This window comes from Tamandua tetradactyla, chromosome 6, assembly GCF_023851605.1.
Source record: "Tamandua tetradactyla isolate mTamTet1 chromosome 6, mTamTet1.pri, whole genome shotgun sequence".
NCBI lineage: Eukaryota > Metazoa > Chordata > Mammalia > Pilosa > Myrmecophagidae > Tamandua > Tamandua tetradactyla.
Window position 1 is genome coordinate 112,407,380 of NC_135332.1, and position 16,263 is coordinate 112,423,642.

The 16,263-nt window shown below is 37.3% G+C and overlaps 1 protein-coding gene across 1 annotated transcript in view; it reads left to right on the forward strand.

The window, feature by feature from the left end:
• C6H8orf34 (chromosome 6 C8orf34 homolog) overlaps positions 1–16,263 on the forward strand; it is a 393,975-nt gene that overhangs the window by 243,854 nt on the left and 133,858 nt on the right. The window contains exon 8 of the mRNA XM_077163208.1: positions 11,025–11,160. Coding sequence (XP_077019323.1) covers positions 11,025–11,160 — 136 coding nt within the window. The remainder of the gene's footprint in view (positions 1–11,024; positions 11,161–16,263) is intronic.

Sequence of the window (16,263 nt, forward strand, 5' to 3'; positions counted from 1 at the left end):
CCCATAAAATTCTTGTGTAACCCATCACTGAATCACTGTGAAGGGACTTATGTTTGAAAAGCTTTTCATTTTTGTTATTAAAGTTCCTGAAAACAGATGTGAAAATTCACTCATCTCCCACATTGTCTAACTCAAGCAGCTGTAAATTATGTCATGGGTTACACTTGAATAAAATGAAAGTCCTGGGATTATTTCATCTAGACAGCTGTTATTTCCTTACATTAAATCAAAACAGCTCTTTGCTTGATTAATCTTGGTTATTTGCCATTCTATAAAGATAGAGGACTCACATGTCTTTCGTAATAAGTTAGTTCATTTTTCTCAATAGTGTCCTGTGACTCAAAGGATATATCACAATTGTGTAGGCTACCTTTAAAAATAATTTACTGCTTTGCACTTTCTATTGTGAAAGGAATAAATGTGATCGTCTCTTTTTTTATATAAATTTCCTAATATCATGTTCAAATATTGTATACATTTCACTTGCAAAGAAAGTAAGATGGAAGACAATTTTAACTATAAGCTGATAAACTGTATCAGGTTTTCTCAGCCATATGCTTTATAGCTCATTCCTCACTCCTTCCTTAACTCCACATTTGTTCCTCTGAGTCTCTACCAGACACTGTGGAAATCTTGACGATAGCTATATCACAGCATGTGACAAACAAAGGATGTTGTCTCTTCCACATTGCCTTAACATGGTGATAGGGAAACGTGCTCAGATTTCACATGCAATTATTCCCTTCATCCTATTGAAAATTACCTTCTGATCCATTTATGTCTGTCCTTACTGCTACTTCCTTATTCCAGGCCCTGAAAAGGTTGCACATGAATTGTAGATACAGCCTTCTTCCCACCACATCTCTCTGTTTCCAGATTTGTGCTTTTCCAAATGATCCTAAGTGCACAATCATTCCTTCAAAAACTAATTTTCCAAAAGCCAATTCCACATGAAAGTCAAGTTTTCAGATGATTAATTAGCTAAATTTATCAAATTATACATCTTCTTGTATTCAACAAATGTCAATTAATACCTACTAAGTGCTAGATATACTTTTAAGACTCTTAGAAACAATAGTAAATGTGAAAGACAGAATTCATATCCTGAGGTCAGGAAAGAAATAGAGTTAAACAAATGAACAATTCTAGGTGTGTGTGCATGTTTGTGTCTCTATATGTACATGTGAGTTTATGTTTAAGTATATGTTTGGGTATCAAAATATCAGAAAATGTTAAGACATATGGGAAAAAAAGATTGGAAGATAGTGAATAATGAAAATAAATATGCTTTTGAATGGAGATGAATGCAAATATACTGCTCATGAATATTCTTGGTATATTTAAAAAATGAATTTTTATTTGCATCAACTTAAGGAATGTTTGTTTAGTTTCAAGCTATAGTATAGGATAGTTTAGTTTAGTTATTAATATATTGTTATACATATATTAATGAAGAATATACTCTAGAACAAAACTTTCCAAAAGAAATATAATGTGAGCCACAAATTGGAAATATGTTAACTTCCATAGAGGAATGTAAGGACTGAAATAAAAACAAACTCATACCTACTACAGCCCACTCAACTGTGGCTGTTGAATGACATCTACCTCTCTTCTATATTTCACATATTCTAAGGACTGCTGTTTACTGACAAAACCTAAAATGCATTGGGGGAACTAGTTGGCAAGAGAGTGTGGCAATAATAGTTCTCAGCCTTCTAACCTTTGCAATATTGGGGAGCATAGAAGAAAGTAGAATAATGCCAATTGCTAGTAAACAATATTTTAAATGCTTTTAAGACAGTTTGTTGCTTTCTCGTTTGCTTCTCATAACATTTCAAGCATATAGTTATGTTTTTTTTTTCTGGGATAGGACTGATTACATATTAGTCATCTGAATTCTTAACATTTATCCCCATTTAATGAACAGTTTGCTTTCAGTGTATCAAAATGAAGACAAGTATATTTTTTAACATTCCCACCAGGTGATTTTTATATAATCCTTCCCTACCATTCATACCTTAAAGATCATGAGATTCCTTGGTGGAAAAAAAAAGTATTGCTGTTTGCTCGAAAGAAATTTCTAGTTGGCACAATCTCTTCTTTATATATAGAATTTGTACCTAGTTTCAAGCAAAGATTATATATTGTGATGGTTAAGTTCATGTGTCAGCTTGGCTAGGTTATGGTGTTGTTTGGTCAAGCAAACACTGGCCTGATTGTTACTGTGAGAAAATTTTGTGGATTTAAAACATCAGTAAATTGATTGTACCTATGACTGATTACATATACAACCAACTAAGGAGATTGCCTTTAGCAATGGGGGAAGTCATCCAACCAGTTGAAGGTCTTAAAGGGAGAACTGATGATTTCAGCAGTCAGGAGAATTTCCAACTGTTCTTCAGCGAGCTTCTCCTTGGGAATTCATCAGAAAACCTTCATCAAAGTTCACAGATTGTGGCCTGCCCTACGAAATTTGACTTATCCATCCCCATTGTCATGTGAGCCAATTCCTATAATAAATCCCATCATATATATATCCATATATCCCTTGCCAGTTCTGTTGGAGAAACCTGACTAGTACATGTATCTACTATACCTACAGGAATAGACTTAATATTGTAGGGAGTAGCTTGAAGAAGAATATTTTATTTAGGAAAAAAAAGGTTAAAAAGAAGAGAATGAAGAAAGAAAGTAAAGAGAGAAGGAAAGAGGAAAGAAAGGCTTTGCTATGGATTGAATCATGACCCCCACAAAGACATGTTCAAGGCTTAACCCCTGTTGTAGATTGCAAGCTGTTGGAATTCAATATACCAGAACTGGAACAACTTTTAAAAAGAGGAATTTAATAAGTTACAACTTGAGAGCCCTAAGCCTATAAAAATGTCCAAAATAAGGCATCCATGGAAAGATAACCTTAATTCAAGGAAGGTCTATGGGTTTGTAACACCTCCATCAGCTGGGAAGTCTCATGGCTGGTATCTACTGATCCCTTGCTCCTGGGCTCCATTGCTCTAAGCCTCTGTACCCATGGGGTTTCCTCACTTGACTTCTCCGGGGCTAGCTTTCATCTCTTGGCTTCCCTTGGCTTTCTCTAAGTTCTGGTTTGCTTAACATCTCCTGACAATATCTGCTGGGCTCCAAGCATCTCTAAACATCTGTGTCTCTATTCTCCACATGTCAGCATCTGTGTCAGCTCTGCTCTGCAGTTTCTATCAGCTCTGTTGTTTCTGTAGGCTATCTCTGTTGGTTCTGAGGCTTCTGTCATTTCTGTAATTTCTGGCTCTCTCCAAAATGTTTCCTTTTTTAAAGGACTCCAGTAAACTAATCAAGACCCACCTGGAATGAAGTCACATCTCCATCTAATTAAAAAGTCACATCCACATTAGGCACGCCACATCTTCATGGATTTAATCTAATAAAAATTTCTGCCCTATAGTATTGAATTAGGATTAGAAGAAACAACTGCCTCCACAAGATTGAATCAGGATTGAAACAGGGCTTTTCTGGGGTACATAATATTTTCAAACTGGCACAACTCCCAATCTTGTGGATGTGAACTCATTTGTAAGTGGGATCTTTGCAGATGTTATTAGTTAAGATGGGGCACACTGAATCAAGATGGATATTAATCCAATATGACTAGTGTCCTTATCAACAGAGGAAATTTGGGCACATTAGGAAACAGAGAGAGAGAGAGAGAGAGAGACAGCGATATGATGGAGGGAGACATTAGGATATAGATTGCCAGCAAGCCACCACCAGAACACTGTAGACTTCAGAGATAACATGACTCTTCTGACGCCTTGATTTTGGACTTCTGTATTTCAAAACTATGAGATAATAAATTCCTATCATTTAAGCCAACCAATCTGGTGATTATGGCAAGCTACAGCAGGCCTCTGATTCCATTGACGCTCAATGTTTCTGTTTCTATGTTGAAAAAGTGTTCTTACGTTTGCTCCCTTGACTTGTACAGCATTGAAAATTCCTTGGAGAGTACCTTACTCAAATTAAAAAATTTTTCTCTTTCTTTCAATTTATGCAAACTTTCCAAAATGCCCTAAGTTTAGGTATTTTTCTTTTTCCCTTTGACAATTTAATCCTAAACATCTGCTACCTTAATGAAGTTATTGAGGAAGTGGAGCTAGACCTACATTTGTACTTTGTTTATTTTTGTCCTTTGTAAACTAAACATAGATTATTACTATCCTCCCATGGCTAAACTGGATATGTTATTTGGTAGTTAAGATCTTTACCTTCTTAGAAGAAATAAGTATGGGTAAAGAAAGAATGAAAGAATAAATATTTTTCAGGGTGAGTCCTCTTCTAAGACTACAGGAGCCAATTTTACTGTCATCACCACAGTTGCATCTGACACTGCCAAGGCCATAGATAGCAGATGCCTAAGGCAACTTCAGCTTGCAGCACCTTAAGACTCCAGTGAACTAGCAAATGAGTTCTAGAAAGAATCTTCTTACTGAAAGATTCTCTTTTTTTTTTCATACAGTGATAGTTATTCTGAGCTGGAAATAAAGAGATAATACCAAGATAAGGGAGAGAAGTAGCTAGGGAATCTCTGGAAAGCCTAATTAAATACTCTCCTTAATTTCCATATGTGAAAGAAGACTTCTGGCAGGGAATATTTACTGTTTGGCAAGAGGCAGTCTAAAGTTTGTTTTTGTTTGTTTTACCTTTTCTATATAAATAAAGCAACTGCTCCTGCTGAGATAAATATCATGAAATTGCATACCCCAATTCTGTATCTTATTAGTAGAGAAATAGTACAAAGGCAAGTAGGTAATTGTAGAGTTTGGGCCTTTGAATATGTACTTAGAGTAAGTGGTGGCCATCATGTTTGGACTCTCTATCCCAGAATGACCCAGAGAATTTGTTCATGCCCATGTGAAGAATAAGTCAGAACTGACCTCATTAATAAGTCAGTATGGTGTGCTTTGTTGCTCCAAGAGTAAAATTGAAGAGGCAACTTTGAGGTTTAATTCATAGCAGTTGGGCCCTTCCTTTCCTTTAGCTTCCAATCTGTTGCTTCCTTTAAACAAATAATCTTTTAAACATTCAGCTTCCTGTTTTCAATAGTATGAAATACACCCAAAATCCATCACAGGATTATAATGAGAATGTAATGAGAGAAGCTTACACTTGTATTAAACTCTAGATACCATTTAGTACAATGCTTTTGCAAAATCCCACATTGTCCTCCATTATAGTTAGCCTCTGTTTTAACAATTCCATGATGGAGTGCTCACATCCCCTACAAAACACTTTAAGAATTATGCCTTGGACAGTAATAAATGTTATAAGGTGCTTAATTTGACCCTGAACATGCTTCCCTCTTATTATCCATTCCTTCTCTGGAGCCAAAGAGGAAACTCTAATCTCTTACATATGACTAACCTTTAGATACTTAAAGGTTGACATTGTGGAAATAAATGAAGACCACTCAAATGAGAAGAGGCAGAGGCTATTTTTTTAGAGCTTAATACAGCATGGAGTCAACCACCATCACTTGTATTGAATAGGGGACTCAAAGGCAGGCAGGCAAGGGAAAGCTTTATTGTGAAAAGGAGGGGGAAGCCTTTGGGTATGTTCTCAGTGAAGGTTGTTGGCATGGGGAAGCTGAAGGGAAGCTAATTAGGAGTCATGTATCTTGCATGATTGGTTTAGGGAACACCTTGGCTTTCTCTTGGTTGGTCCTGAGTTGGGAATGGGGGCAAATATAGGAAAGCTATGAGTCATTGACCAGGTCCTGAATACTTTGGGCCAGTTATTGCATAGGCTGTGGTTTGGCTTCCTAGACTGGTTGCTACAAAGGTTGTGGTTTGGATTCCCTGGTTGGTTGCTGAAGAGGCTGTGGTCAGTCTTTTATTATCAAATACTGTCTTCCCATCTTCTACTTTTATCTTCAGTTTCCTATTCCCTGCTTTTGATTATTCTCTCCATTGTAAGATGTTGAACATTCAGGAAAGGCTAGGAGTTCACATATTCACTGCTTGGTGATTCATGCTTTTCGACAGTCAACTATATCAGGAGATCTTAAATCTTTTTTGTGGTTGAGTTATCATGAAAGTTATTTGATGAGAGAATGTTATACAGAAGCATTTGAGACTCTGCATAGAATTTGGTGGACCAGTGTCATGGCCACTATAACAAAAACTATAAAAGTTAAGAATCCATGTAAGATGATTTAGAACCCAGGAACCTAAATTGCCCAAGCTAGGCCAAAAGAACAAATTTTATAGGTCTCATCAGTTAATCTTAAAATGCCAAATATTTGGTCATGAAGATGATATATAGCCCTTTCTGTCTTACATATTTCATTGACCCAAATACAGCAAGAAGTATTAAGAATAGCAAAGATGACACAATGACTAGTCACGAGAAATCTAGAATAATGTGATCGTCCATATACTCATGCTAATGAGTTGAAACTGATCTGTATTCCTTCTAGTACAGAAGTGATATCATTAACAACTTTTTCCAGAATTAGTGATATGTTTCTTACTGTCTTTTCTATTTGTATGAGCCCTTCCATTGGGAACACTACTCTATTTGCAAAAACAATGACTCAGTAATTCCCCCAGATAAAGTGCTTGAATCAAGAGTGACCTCATTTTGGAAATTCTTGATTTCTAATTTCTAGGCTTGGTGATATATATAATTTGGTTGTATGTGTACAGATTTTTTAACACTATTACTAAAGTTCATGAGATACTAGTTTTAGACAAACAGGACCAGTCATCCTGGCTGCAAAGAAAGTAGTATCTGGTAGGAACACATAGAGATACAGACTAAAAGGAATAGTTGGAACCAAGGGCTTACATTAGCTCAGTTACATATTTAGGTCTCTACTGGTCTCTTCCAGGTGGCAAGTAACTGGCCCATCAACCTATGAAGGTTGTTGAATTCAAATTTAGAATTACCTAGAATGTGATTAATAGGTTGTAATAATTTGTTCCTTTTCTGTGAGAGAAGGACACTAGCAAAGTCACATATCTATTTAAGGTCATTTGCCCAAGTGGAAATGATAGCAGCAGTAATTCCCCAAGGTTTTATTTGATGAGACATGAATTAGCCAGAGGTTTTTATCGTAGAAATCTGGTGATGGGTGGCATTTTCAGTAGTCAGTAAGCTTGAAGGTTATGGTTTGGAAAAATCTGAGATTGATATTAGAAAGATTATGTTCTGACTTAACAACTATCATAAGGGAAAAACAAAAAAGAAGAAGGGACATTATGGATGGGTGAGAATCAGGGGTCTATAGACAATAAAAAGAATGATTGTATGCAAGCAGATGAAAAACAATATAGGAATTAAACAGAGATCTTGTCCAACATCTTGGGTGGAAGTTATCCACTATCTGAGGTCATCTTCTTGTTCTAAAGGTTTTAGTCAGCTGTCTACTCCAAAGATCAGCTTCTTCTAGAGAATATCTGAGAATCCTCAGTTTGAAGTCCTCTATTGGAGTAGGCTTCCAATCTTCTCAATTCTGGATTGCTTTTTCACTTGTTAAATGTGAACCCAAGGATGTTCTGCTTGGAGCCTTTCTTCTGTAATTGTTAATACAGACACCTGACAAGGTCTCTTTCAGTGAGGTTCAAGAGCAGGTTTTCTCTGATGTTTCTTCCAGTAGATAAAGTATCCTACTTTAATACATGAGGAATCTGTTTAGGAAAATGTTTGAGAAAGTGACTTGAACCTGTTTGTGATAGGACTGGGTATAGTATATGAGTCCCTTGCAATATTTTGTCATGTCTGCATGCAGCAGTGCAGAGTCTGGTATCATAGTTAAAATCTCTAAACACATGAGCTTTCCAGTTACTAGTTCATAGAGGGATAAATAATGTGTCCCTGAGGGAATGATAGTACTTTTGACTAAAATACCTCCAGAGTTTCTGTCAATTCTGTTTATTTTATTTTAAGGATGTCATTGGTTTTTAAATCATTCCAGAAGATTGTGGGTTTTAATAGCAGTATTGTTTCTAGGCAAGGGGTAATGCCTTTCAATGTTCTTTTATAATGTTTCTCAAGAAATGTGTGCCTTAGTCACTTGATATAAAATTTGTATTCCCAAGATTAGAAATACAAAATCAAAAAGCTCCCTAATGACAGTAAGGGCCATGACTTTTTGCCAAGGGAATACCTCAACCATCCTGAAAATAGGCATATAATAACTAGAACAAATTCAAATACCCAGGAGAATAGATGCTATATAAAATCCATCTGAAGGGGCCTTGAGGTTTTGTCTCTTGGCCATGCCCCAAAGTTAGACAGATTTTCCCAAATTATACTGTTGACAGATGGCACGTGACCTGCAAATGACCTCAGCTATCTTTAAAAGTTTCTACAACAAGAGTGATTTATAGCAAACAGTTTATTTGCAATATGATAGGTAGTTTCAGGGAGATGCAGCTAATATCCACTTGAAATCATCTGGTGCCACCAAGTGGCCACGTTGGGAGTACCAGAGATGAGCTGAATGAATGGTAGAACCACATTTTTTCCCATTTTTGTTTTTAGAATCAGAGGCTAAGTATTGACATTTTATAATAATCTCTTTGAATCCCTTCATGGGTATAGCCTTTGATAGTTTAGTTAGAATGATAACTTTGGTTAAGGCTGCATGTTTGACATAATCTGCTAGAGCATTTCCTTTAGTTTGTGTATCATTTCTTTTTTTGTGGACCTCAATTTTTATTATAACAAGCTCTCTATGAAGTAGGAGTACATCTATAAGTGTCTTAAACATCTTGTAAATTCTTGATGGGAGTTCCAGCAGAGTTGAGAACCCTTTTGTTTTTAAGCATCCCAAAGTAATATATCAAATAAAAGAAAAAACAAAAACACCTGTTCAATTTCTGATCTTGACTAATTGACAAGTTCACATAAATGCAGTAGTTCTAAGGGCAAGTTTAAATCAGTGATAGCTTGTCTTCCGTAATAGTATCCAGTTTCAAGTTTTGAAGAATGATCTGTCAGCAATTAATATTAGATCAGGTTTCTTAATAGGAGTCCTTAAAACTGAGTGAGGTACAGAAAGTTCCTTACTGAGATAGGAAAATCATGAGGCTCCCTTCTTTTGGTAGGGGTAGGAGAGTGGCAGAATACAGGGTGATACCATAGTGAATCATAATGACAGTGAGAGAATGATTAACAGATTCGGTTTTTAGCTAGCTGAAAAGTGTCTGGTTTTCTTTGTGAGTAGTAATATCTGTAATGCACGTAGAACCATGAGATCAAGTGGGGCGCTCATGACTAGTTCAGCACAAGCATCCCCCAACAAATTCTGCAGTGGCAGTTGCTGCACTAAGACAAGGTATATAAGCCTTTTTGACTGAGTCCAGATTAACACCATAGTAATTAATGATTTTTTTTATAGTTATCTTGAAGTTGCATTAAAACCCTAAAGGCTTGTCCAGATTGCTCTTACACAGTCTATAAAAGGGCTTGTAGTTGGGGATACCTATGAAAGAAAACTGTTGAAGAGCCATCTTCAGTTAACAGAAAGCCTGTTCATGCTGATTTTGACTAAGAACTATCACAATCACAAGAAAGTTTGACACCCATTGCCTGAAATATCCAGTTAAACCTAGAAATCCTCTCAATTGACATTTTGTGAGGGATATAGGACATTTGGAGAGTCTTTATCCTCTGAAGAGATAGGATTTCGCTCCTTAGATAGGTTATGCCCTAGATAATGGACTGTGTTCTGACAAAATTATAATTTGTTTTTGAAACCATGTGTCCTGTTTTGGCTAAGGCAGGAGTAAGTAAATAGAATCGTTTTTGTAAACTTCCCTTGTTCGCTGAACAAAGTAGGAGATCATGTAACTATGGTACCAGAATGGAATTACAAGAAAAATTTAGAATTTTTTAAGTCTTGATTGAGGACATGGAAAAAATAGGAAGGGGCTTCAGTGAACCCTTGAGGCATGACTGTCCAGGTTTATTGTTGTCCTCCCCAGGTGAAAGCAAAAAGGAATGATTTATAATGAAAAAAAAATGGAAGGTGTTCTAGTTTGCTAACTGCCAGAATGCAACACACCAGAGACAGATTGGCTTTAATAAAAGGGGATTTATTTTGTTAGTTCTTCAGAGGAAAGGCAGCTAACTTTCAACTGAGGTTCTTTCTTACTTGGGAAGGCACAGGATGGTCTCTGCTGGCCTTCTCTCCAGGCCCCTGGGTTCCAACAACTTTCCCCAGGGTGACTTCTTTCTGCATCTCCAAAGGCCTGGGCTGAGCTCTGAGTGCTGAGATGAGGAATGCTGAGCTGCTTAGGCTGTGCTACATTGTGCTCTCTCATTTAAGCACCAGCCAATTAAGTCAAACGTCATTCATTGCAGCAGGCACACCTCCTAGCCAACTGCAGATGTAATTAGCAACAGATGAGGTTCACGTACCATTGGCTCAAGTCCACAGCAACAGAACTAGGTGCCTTCACCTGGCCAAGTTGACAGCTGAATCTAACTACCATAGAAAGCTTCAGATATTTTCTGGTTGGAAGTTGTTGGATGAGGAAGCTGGAGGCAGACTAGAAGCAGGGCATCTGGTATCATTGGTTATGGGAGCACCTTGGCTTTTCCTGAGTTAAAAGTCGGGTCCAAGCAAGGAAGCTTGCAGTTGTGAACCAAGATCTGACCCTTTGGGGACTTCTGCTGCAGAAGTTGTGATTTGATCTCCCTAAATGGTTACAGCAGTGGTAGTGGATCAGGGTTCTGTTGTCATATATGGTCTATCCGTTGTCCACCTGTATTCGCTTTCTCACCATTTTTTCTCCTGTAAGTTACCATTTTTTCTTCTCTAAATCTTCTCATATCGTTTGTCTTCAACATTATCTAGAAATGATTCAAAAAGTAATTGCTTTATGAAGTGAAATTTCTGCAAAAGGGAAATGTAAAATAATATTTTGCTTAAACAACTATCAGGAAATACCTGGAAATATGGACTTTCCTCCTTAGTGCTACTACAGTTAACTTTTTCTCTGTAATTGCTTATGTTGTTGCAGAGGATCTTGATGATTTAAGAATGGAGGGAGTAACTACCCTGGTGCCTTCTGGGAGTAAATTTAACCAAGGTCGTGCTTCTTACCCTGCTGAACCTCAGGCCAAAGTCACACTGAACATCTGCTCAAGGTGTGCCAGGTAAAACAACATGTACAGTATATATAAATGTGATTTTGAAATTTTAAATCTGAGATTTTTATGCAAAGAGTGTCCTCCTGTGCTAAGAAAACCTTTTTCCTTCCAGTTATCTTTTGCGCTAGCATTGGCAAGGAAGTTAGTTGTGCAGTTTATCCTTGTGCCCAGTGCTGCTCAGGGCAACAATGAATCAAAGAGTTTAGATTGTCTTTACTTCACAGCTTGAGACTATTTTAAGCCTCTCTGTCTCTGAATTTCATTAACTGTCTGCTCTTCTGTTCCCTTTCAAAAGAATATTCAAGGGGCTCCAAAAGTACAAAGCCACTTTTAAAGCACCTGCAAAATGAGGAGTTTGCACAGGTACAGTTTCAGAGCTGATATTATTGGCCTTTTAATCTGTCCCTCATCCTGATCACCTCCTGAAAAGAATTTAATCAACTTGATGCGTTTTTAGTTTGGGCAGCTGGAAGCAAACTTCACATATCCTGCATGTGGCCAAAGAAGCAGCTTCCAGTTACGGCCAAATCAGCTCCCAGCCATGGCCCAGTAGAAACTACCCAAATAGCCTAGAATTCCTTCTTTTGTGGGGACTAAATCTCATTTGCAAAGAGGCTTTTAAACCTGTTTAAATGGTAAAACAAGCCTTCTAACCCTTATGTAAATGGTGCAGATTAGCAAGAACAATCTACTGGCTGGCCAATTTTACCTCCTTTTCTTTATGTCTAGCTGTTCTATTGTACTGTTGAGAGGGGGATTAGCTGCTTGGAAATAGGAAGGGGAAAAATGTAGGAAAATGAAATCAGATTTATGTAGCTTTTCCTATTTTGCTTTTATCCCTTCAGAAATTTTTCTAAACCTCCCAAGTTTAGAAAAATAGAAAGGACACCTCTTAGAAAACTTGGGGTTGCTGTTTGAGACCACTAGAGAAATGCCATTTCACTGTGATAACACCATTGGAAATGTTGAATCAGACAATATTTGTGTGGATTGATTTTTTTTATTAATGCTGTAAAGACACCTTCTAATATTTACATGATGACATTTTGGCATCTTGAGTGTACAAGAATCATCTCTGGAAGAGTTGTTTAGCTTTTGTTTTTACTTTTTAACATTTTAGTATACTTATAAATTTAAAGTTTGATTGGAGAGGGGTTGGTCCTTGGTCCCTTATAAAATTTATTAAAGATTAGGAAATGAGGTATTTATTTTTTCATAATGAAAGCCTATGAAAATAGTAGGTTTTACTAAAATATTGAGATTCTGAGTTGGGAAACGACCAAAGTGTGTGTGTGTATCCCTAAATTATCAGAAACTCAGTTGTATAGGAATAGAGTTAGATCATGGATCAGAGGCAGCCTGTACTTAAGATGAGCCCTTAACTGAACTTATTTTAGACATATTCAACTGAGTAATAATTACATTTATTACTTTCTCATCATGTACCAGTGCTACTCTAAGCACATTAAATTCTCATTTAATTTTCAAACCACTCTTGGATTTTATTAGTTATCCCCATTTTGTAGATGGGGAAACTGAGGCACAGATTGAGTAAGTATTGCTCATGGTAGCCCAATACAAAGTCAAACCAAGCAGTATGCCTTGACAGTATGCCTGCTTAATCATTGTGCTTTACTGCTAAACACCAAGCTGTTGTCTGAAGGTGAAGAAGGGGGCCTGAAATAAGATGGAAATAATGGGACAGAAAAAGATCAAAGTGTTAGAAATGATGGGCATTCATGATTTTTTTGATGGGCTACAAAGCAGTATTGTACTTTCAAAAGCAAGATAGAGATATATTGATTCAAGAAGTGTGATAAACATAGTATGGAACAAGACTGTAGGCTGTTTTAGAGCAACTGCTGTGGCCTTAGTTCAGAATGGAGTTCTAATAGCAGTTGCAAGAACTAATGAGGAATTTGAGAGTTTACCTTATTTGCAACCTAACATGACAGCCTGCTACAGTTTTATGGATGCTGGTGGAAGACTCCAGGGCCAGAGATTCAGGACTTTTATTACTCATAACTGTTAGTAGTCAGAGTGCTCACATTTTTACTAGTTCCTTGAGCCGTGTTACAAGAAAAGAACCCCAAATTTAGGGAATCTAAATGTTTTAGAGTGGGCAGTAAGCATACCTGACCTTTGCTCCAGAGGGATACTCCATATCTATATTCCAGAGCTGTATGTTATACAGACATCCCCAAATTGATTATCTGGAACAAAGTTAGTGCCTCTGCTCATTACAAATGCAGAAACATGAGATACCCATGGAGAATTGTCTCCCAGTGCTTGTTAGGGTATAACCTTTGTTTGCCAAGGCTGCTGTGACAAGTACCACACATTGGTTGGCTTAAAAATAGGAATTTATTGTCCCATGGTTTCAGAGACTAGAAGTCCAAAATCAGGTTGCCTGCAGGTCTATACTTTCTCCCAAAATGCTGCGGTGGTCTGGTTTTGGTTTACCACAATCGTTGGCGTTTTTTGGCTTGCGTTTCTGCCTCCCAACACCTGTGTCTGCTTTTCCAGTTTCTGCTGACTTATAGCTTCTTCCTGAGGCCTTCTCTTTAGAAAGTCTCCAGTTGTAGGGATTAAGGCCCATCCTAATTGAGTTCTGCTATACCTAAATAGGATGTTCGAAGATCCTATTCACAAAAGAGTCCACACCTGAACTAATAATACATCTTCAAAAGGCCCTATTTATGGGTTAATTCCCATAGGAAAACAGATAAGATTAAAAACATGTCTTTTGTTGGGATATACAATTCAATCTGCTACTTCTGTAATGCATGGAGGTGGTTATCAAAGATTTCCCTAGTTAATTTTCAAACATTAATTCATTTGGCTGCCTTACCTCCCTTAGTTGCAAGTAAGAGTTAAAAGTGTGAAAACTATACTTTTTAAAGCACAGTTGATCAGTTATATAAGGCAAAAGTCATAAATTGTGGAGGACTGGGATATTGTTCAGGTGTTTTGGGTAACCACATAGTGTTAAAAATTGCCACTAGATTAGTTGCCAATTTTGCATGAAATTTGCCTGTCTTAAGTGTAATCAGAAGAGCTGATAATGCTGGGTCCATATTCTCAAATGGTTACATAGTAGTGGCTTCCCCTTCTAGACCTTTACACCAGACAGTTGTATTTCAGTTCACCTCAATTTGTCTGACTACCTTTGCTCATTTATGTTACCTGTCTGAACCATGTACTCATTTGTCTGTACCTCTAATATGTTTAGCAGTGTTTCAGGACTGGAGGAGTGTAGGCTGTGTAATCTGGCTAGCCCACCAGTGTTACAGAAGAGGCAGACTGGATATCAATTACTCAGGGTCCCATTTATGGACAACAAGAGCTTAAGGCAGGCAGGCTGCAGTCCTGGAGTGACCAGGTGGTCCCTTGGTCTGCAGAATTCTAGTGCTACAGACCAGACCAACATGGAGAATATGACTGCTTCATTTGGAGAACCCAGTGCATTCCCATTACTTTCTTTGTGGGCACCAGACCCTTCCTGGAAGGAACATATGAAAGAATAATTGAAACATCATCAAGTAAACCTGGAAATTAGATTTTGGCCAGGGGTCATGATTTAATTCTAAATCTCTGGGGACTAGAGACAGTATGGTGTTAATGGATAAGAAACTTTAAGGCAACTAGTGTTAAATCATTTCACTTATTTACCAACCCTGTAAAGGCTTTACAGCAATGGTACAAGGGAAAGGTGACCTGCTATAAAGTCTGACAAAAGGTTTCTAACATTAGCACTCTGAATTACCTAGTGTGTCATCTTGGCAAAATTTATGCAAACTTGACTCTTCATTTGTGAAATGAAGGGCATGTAATCCTAGAGGTAACCTCCAAGGAACACTGGGTAAACTGGATGGGAGGACATTCATGAAAGCTGTGCTAAGAGTGCTGGCCTCTGGAGGAACAGTGGTGTTTCCTCTTTTTTTCTCCCACTCACTGGGATAATTACCATATGAATACTTTAGCAGTTTAACATGTTTTGAGTTTTTCTTCCATCTTTTTTGAGAAACCCCTGTTTAAGTGCTCAAAAGAAAATAGACCCTCCTTTTCCTAACATTCAACTTCTAACTGGCCAGGGAAGAAAACTTTATGCTATCTTCCAAGATTTCAGGTTCAGTAGAACTGTGTGAGGTGGCAATATTTTTGTTTTGGTTTTGTTGTTTCTGAGTTTCAAAGTCAAGAAATTAGTTTTCCATTTAATTAGGGAGGAAAAGTCTAATAAGTGAGCTTTACAGATATGCAGTGATCTGGATATTGCACTGTAGCCAGAAGATGCAAACAACAACCCAATAGAGTCAGTGAGACTCAAGTGGTATTCAAAGTTCCTGCACAGAACCCACCAATGTTCAAGTTAGCATAAGAGGTGGAGTCTGTTCTTTTTTTTCCTCAATTTCATTTTCGTATGCTCCACCAATTGTGTAGCTACTTACCAGATCAGTGTCTGGAGATGAATTTGCATTTGATAGGTCTAGAACATTATTGTTCTTATTAAGCTGAGGGAGATCCAGCCCCAGGTTACAGAGCCCTCACCATTCCGAACCTCATGAATGAGGCTGATGCATTCTACTGGGAATGAAGGATTTGAGATATATATATATATATATATATGACCGCCAATGGTACCATTACATTTCAAGACATCTGGAAAAGAGCAATTTAGCCCACATCAAATTGTTCTATAGATTATGTGCAATAAAGTGACTAAAATATCAATAATGTTAAAAAGGTTATTGAGTAGAATATAGCTACAGGAAATAAAAAGATTGTAGATTTTTTTGGTCCATAAATGTTTCACATATCTCAGAAAAGTTCCAATGAAAGATAGCTTGTGCTTTCAAGCTGGTAAATTATCCTAGGGTAGTGTTATTCCTAAAGCTCTTGACAACATTAGTCTGGTGTGAGCTTTGCTGCAATTTGTGTGATTTAACAAAGAGATGGCACTGCTTATTGAGTGGAACAATACATGACTAATAGATAAGTGATCACCAACATGTATGAAGATTCTAGTCAAGAACATGCTATTTCTCCTTCAAACCATAGGGATAGAAGACATAAAGAAACAATTTCAAGTGCTTAAAGACTTGACTGCAT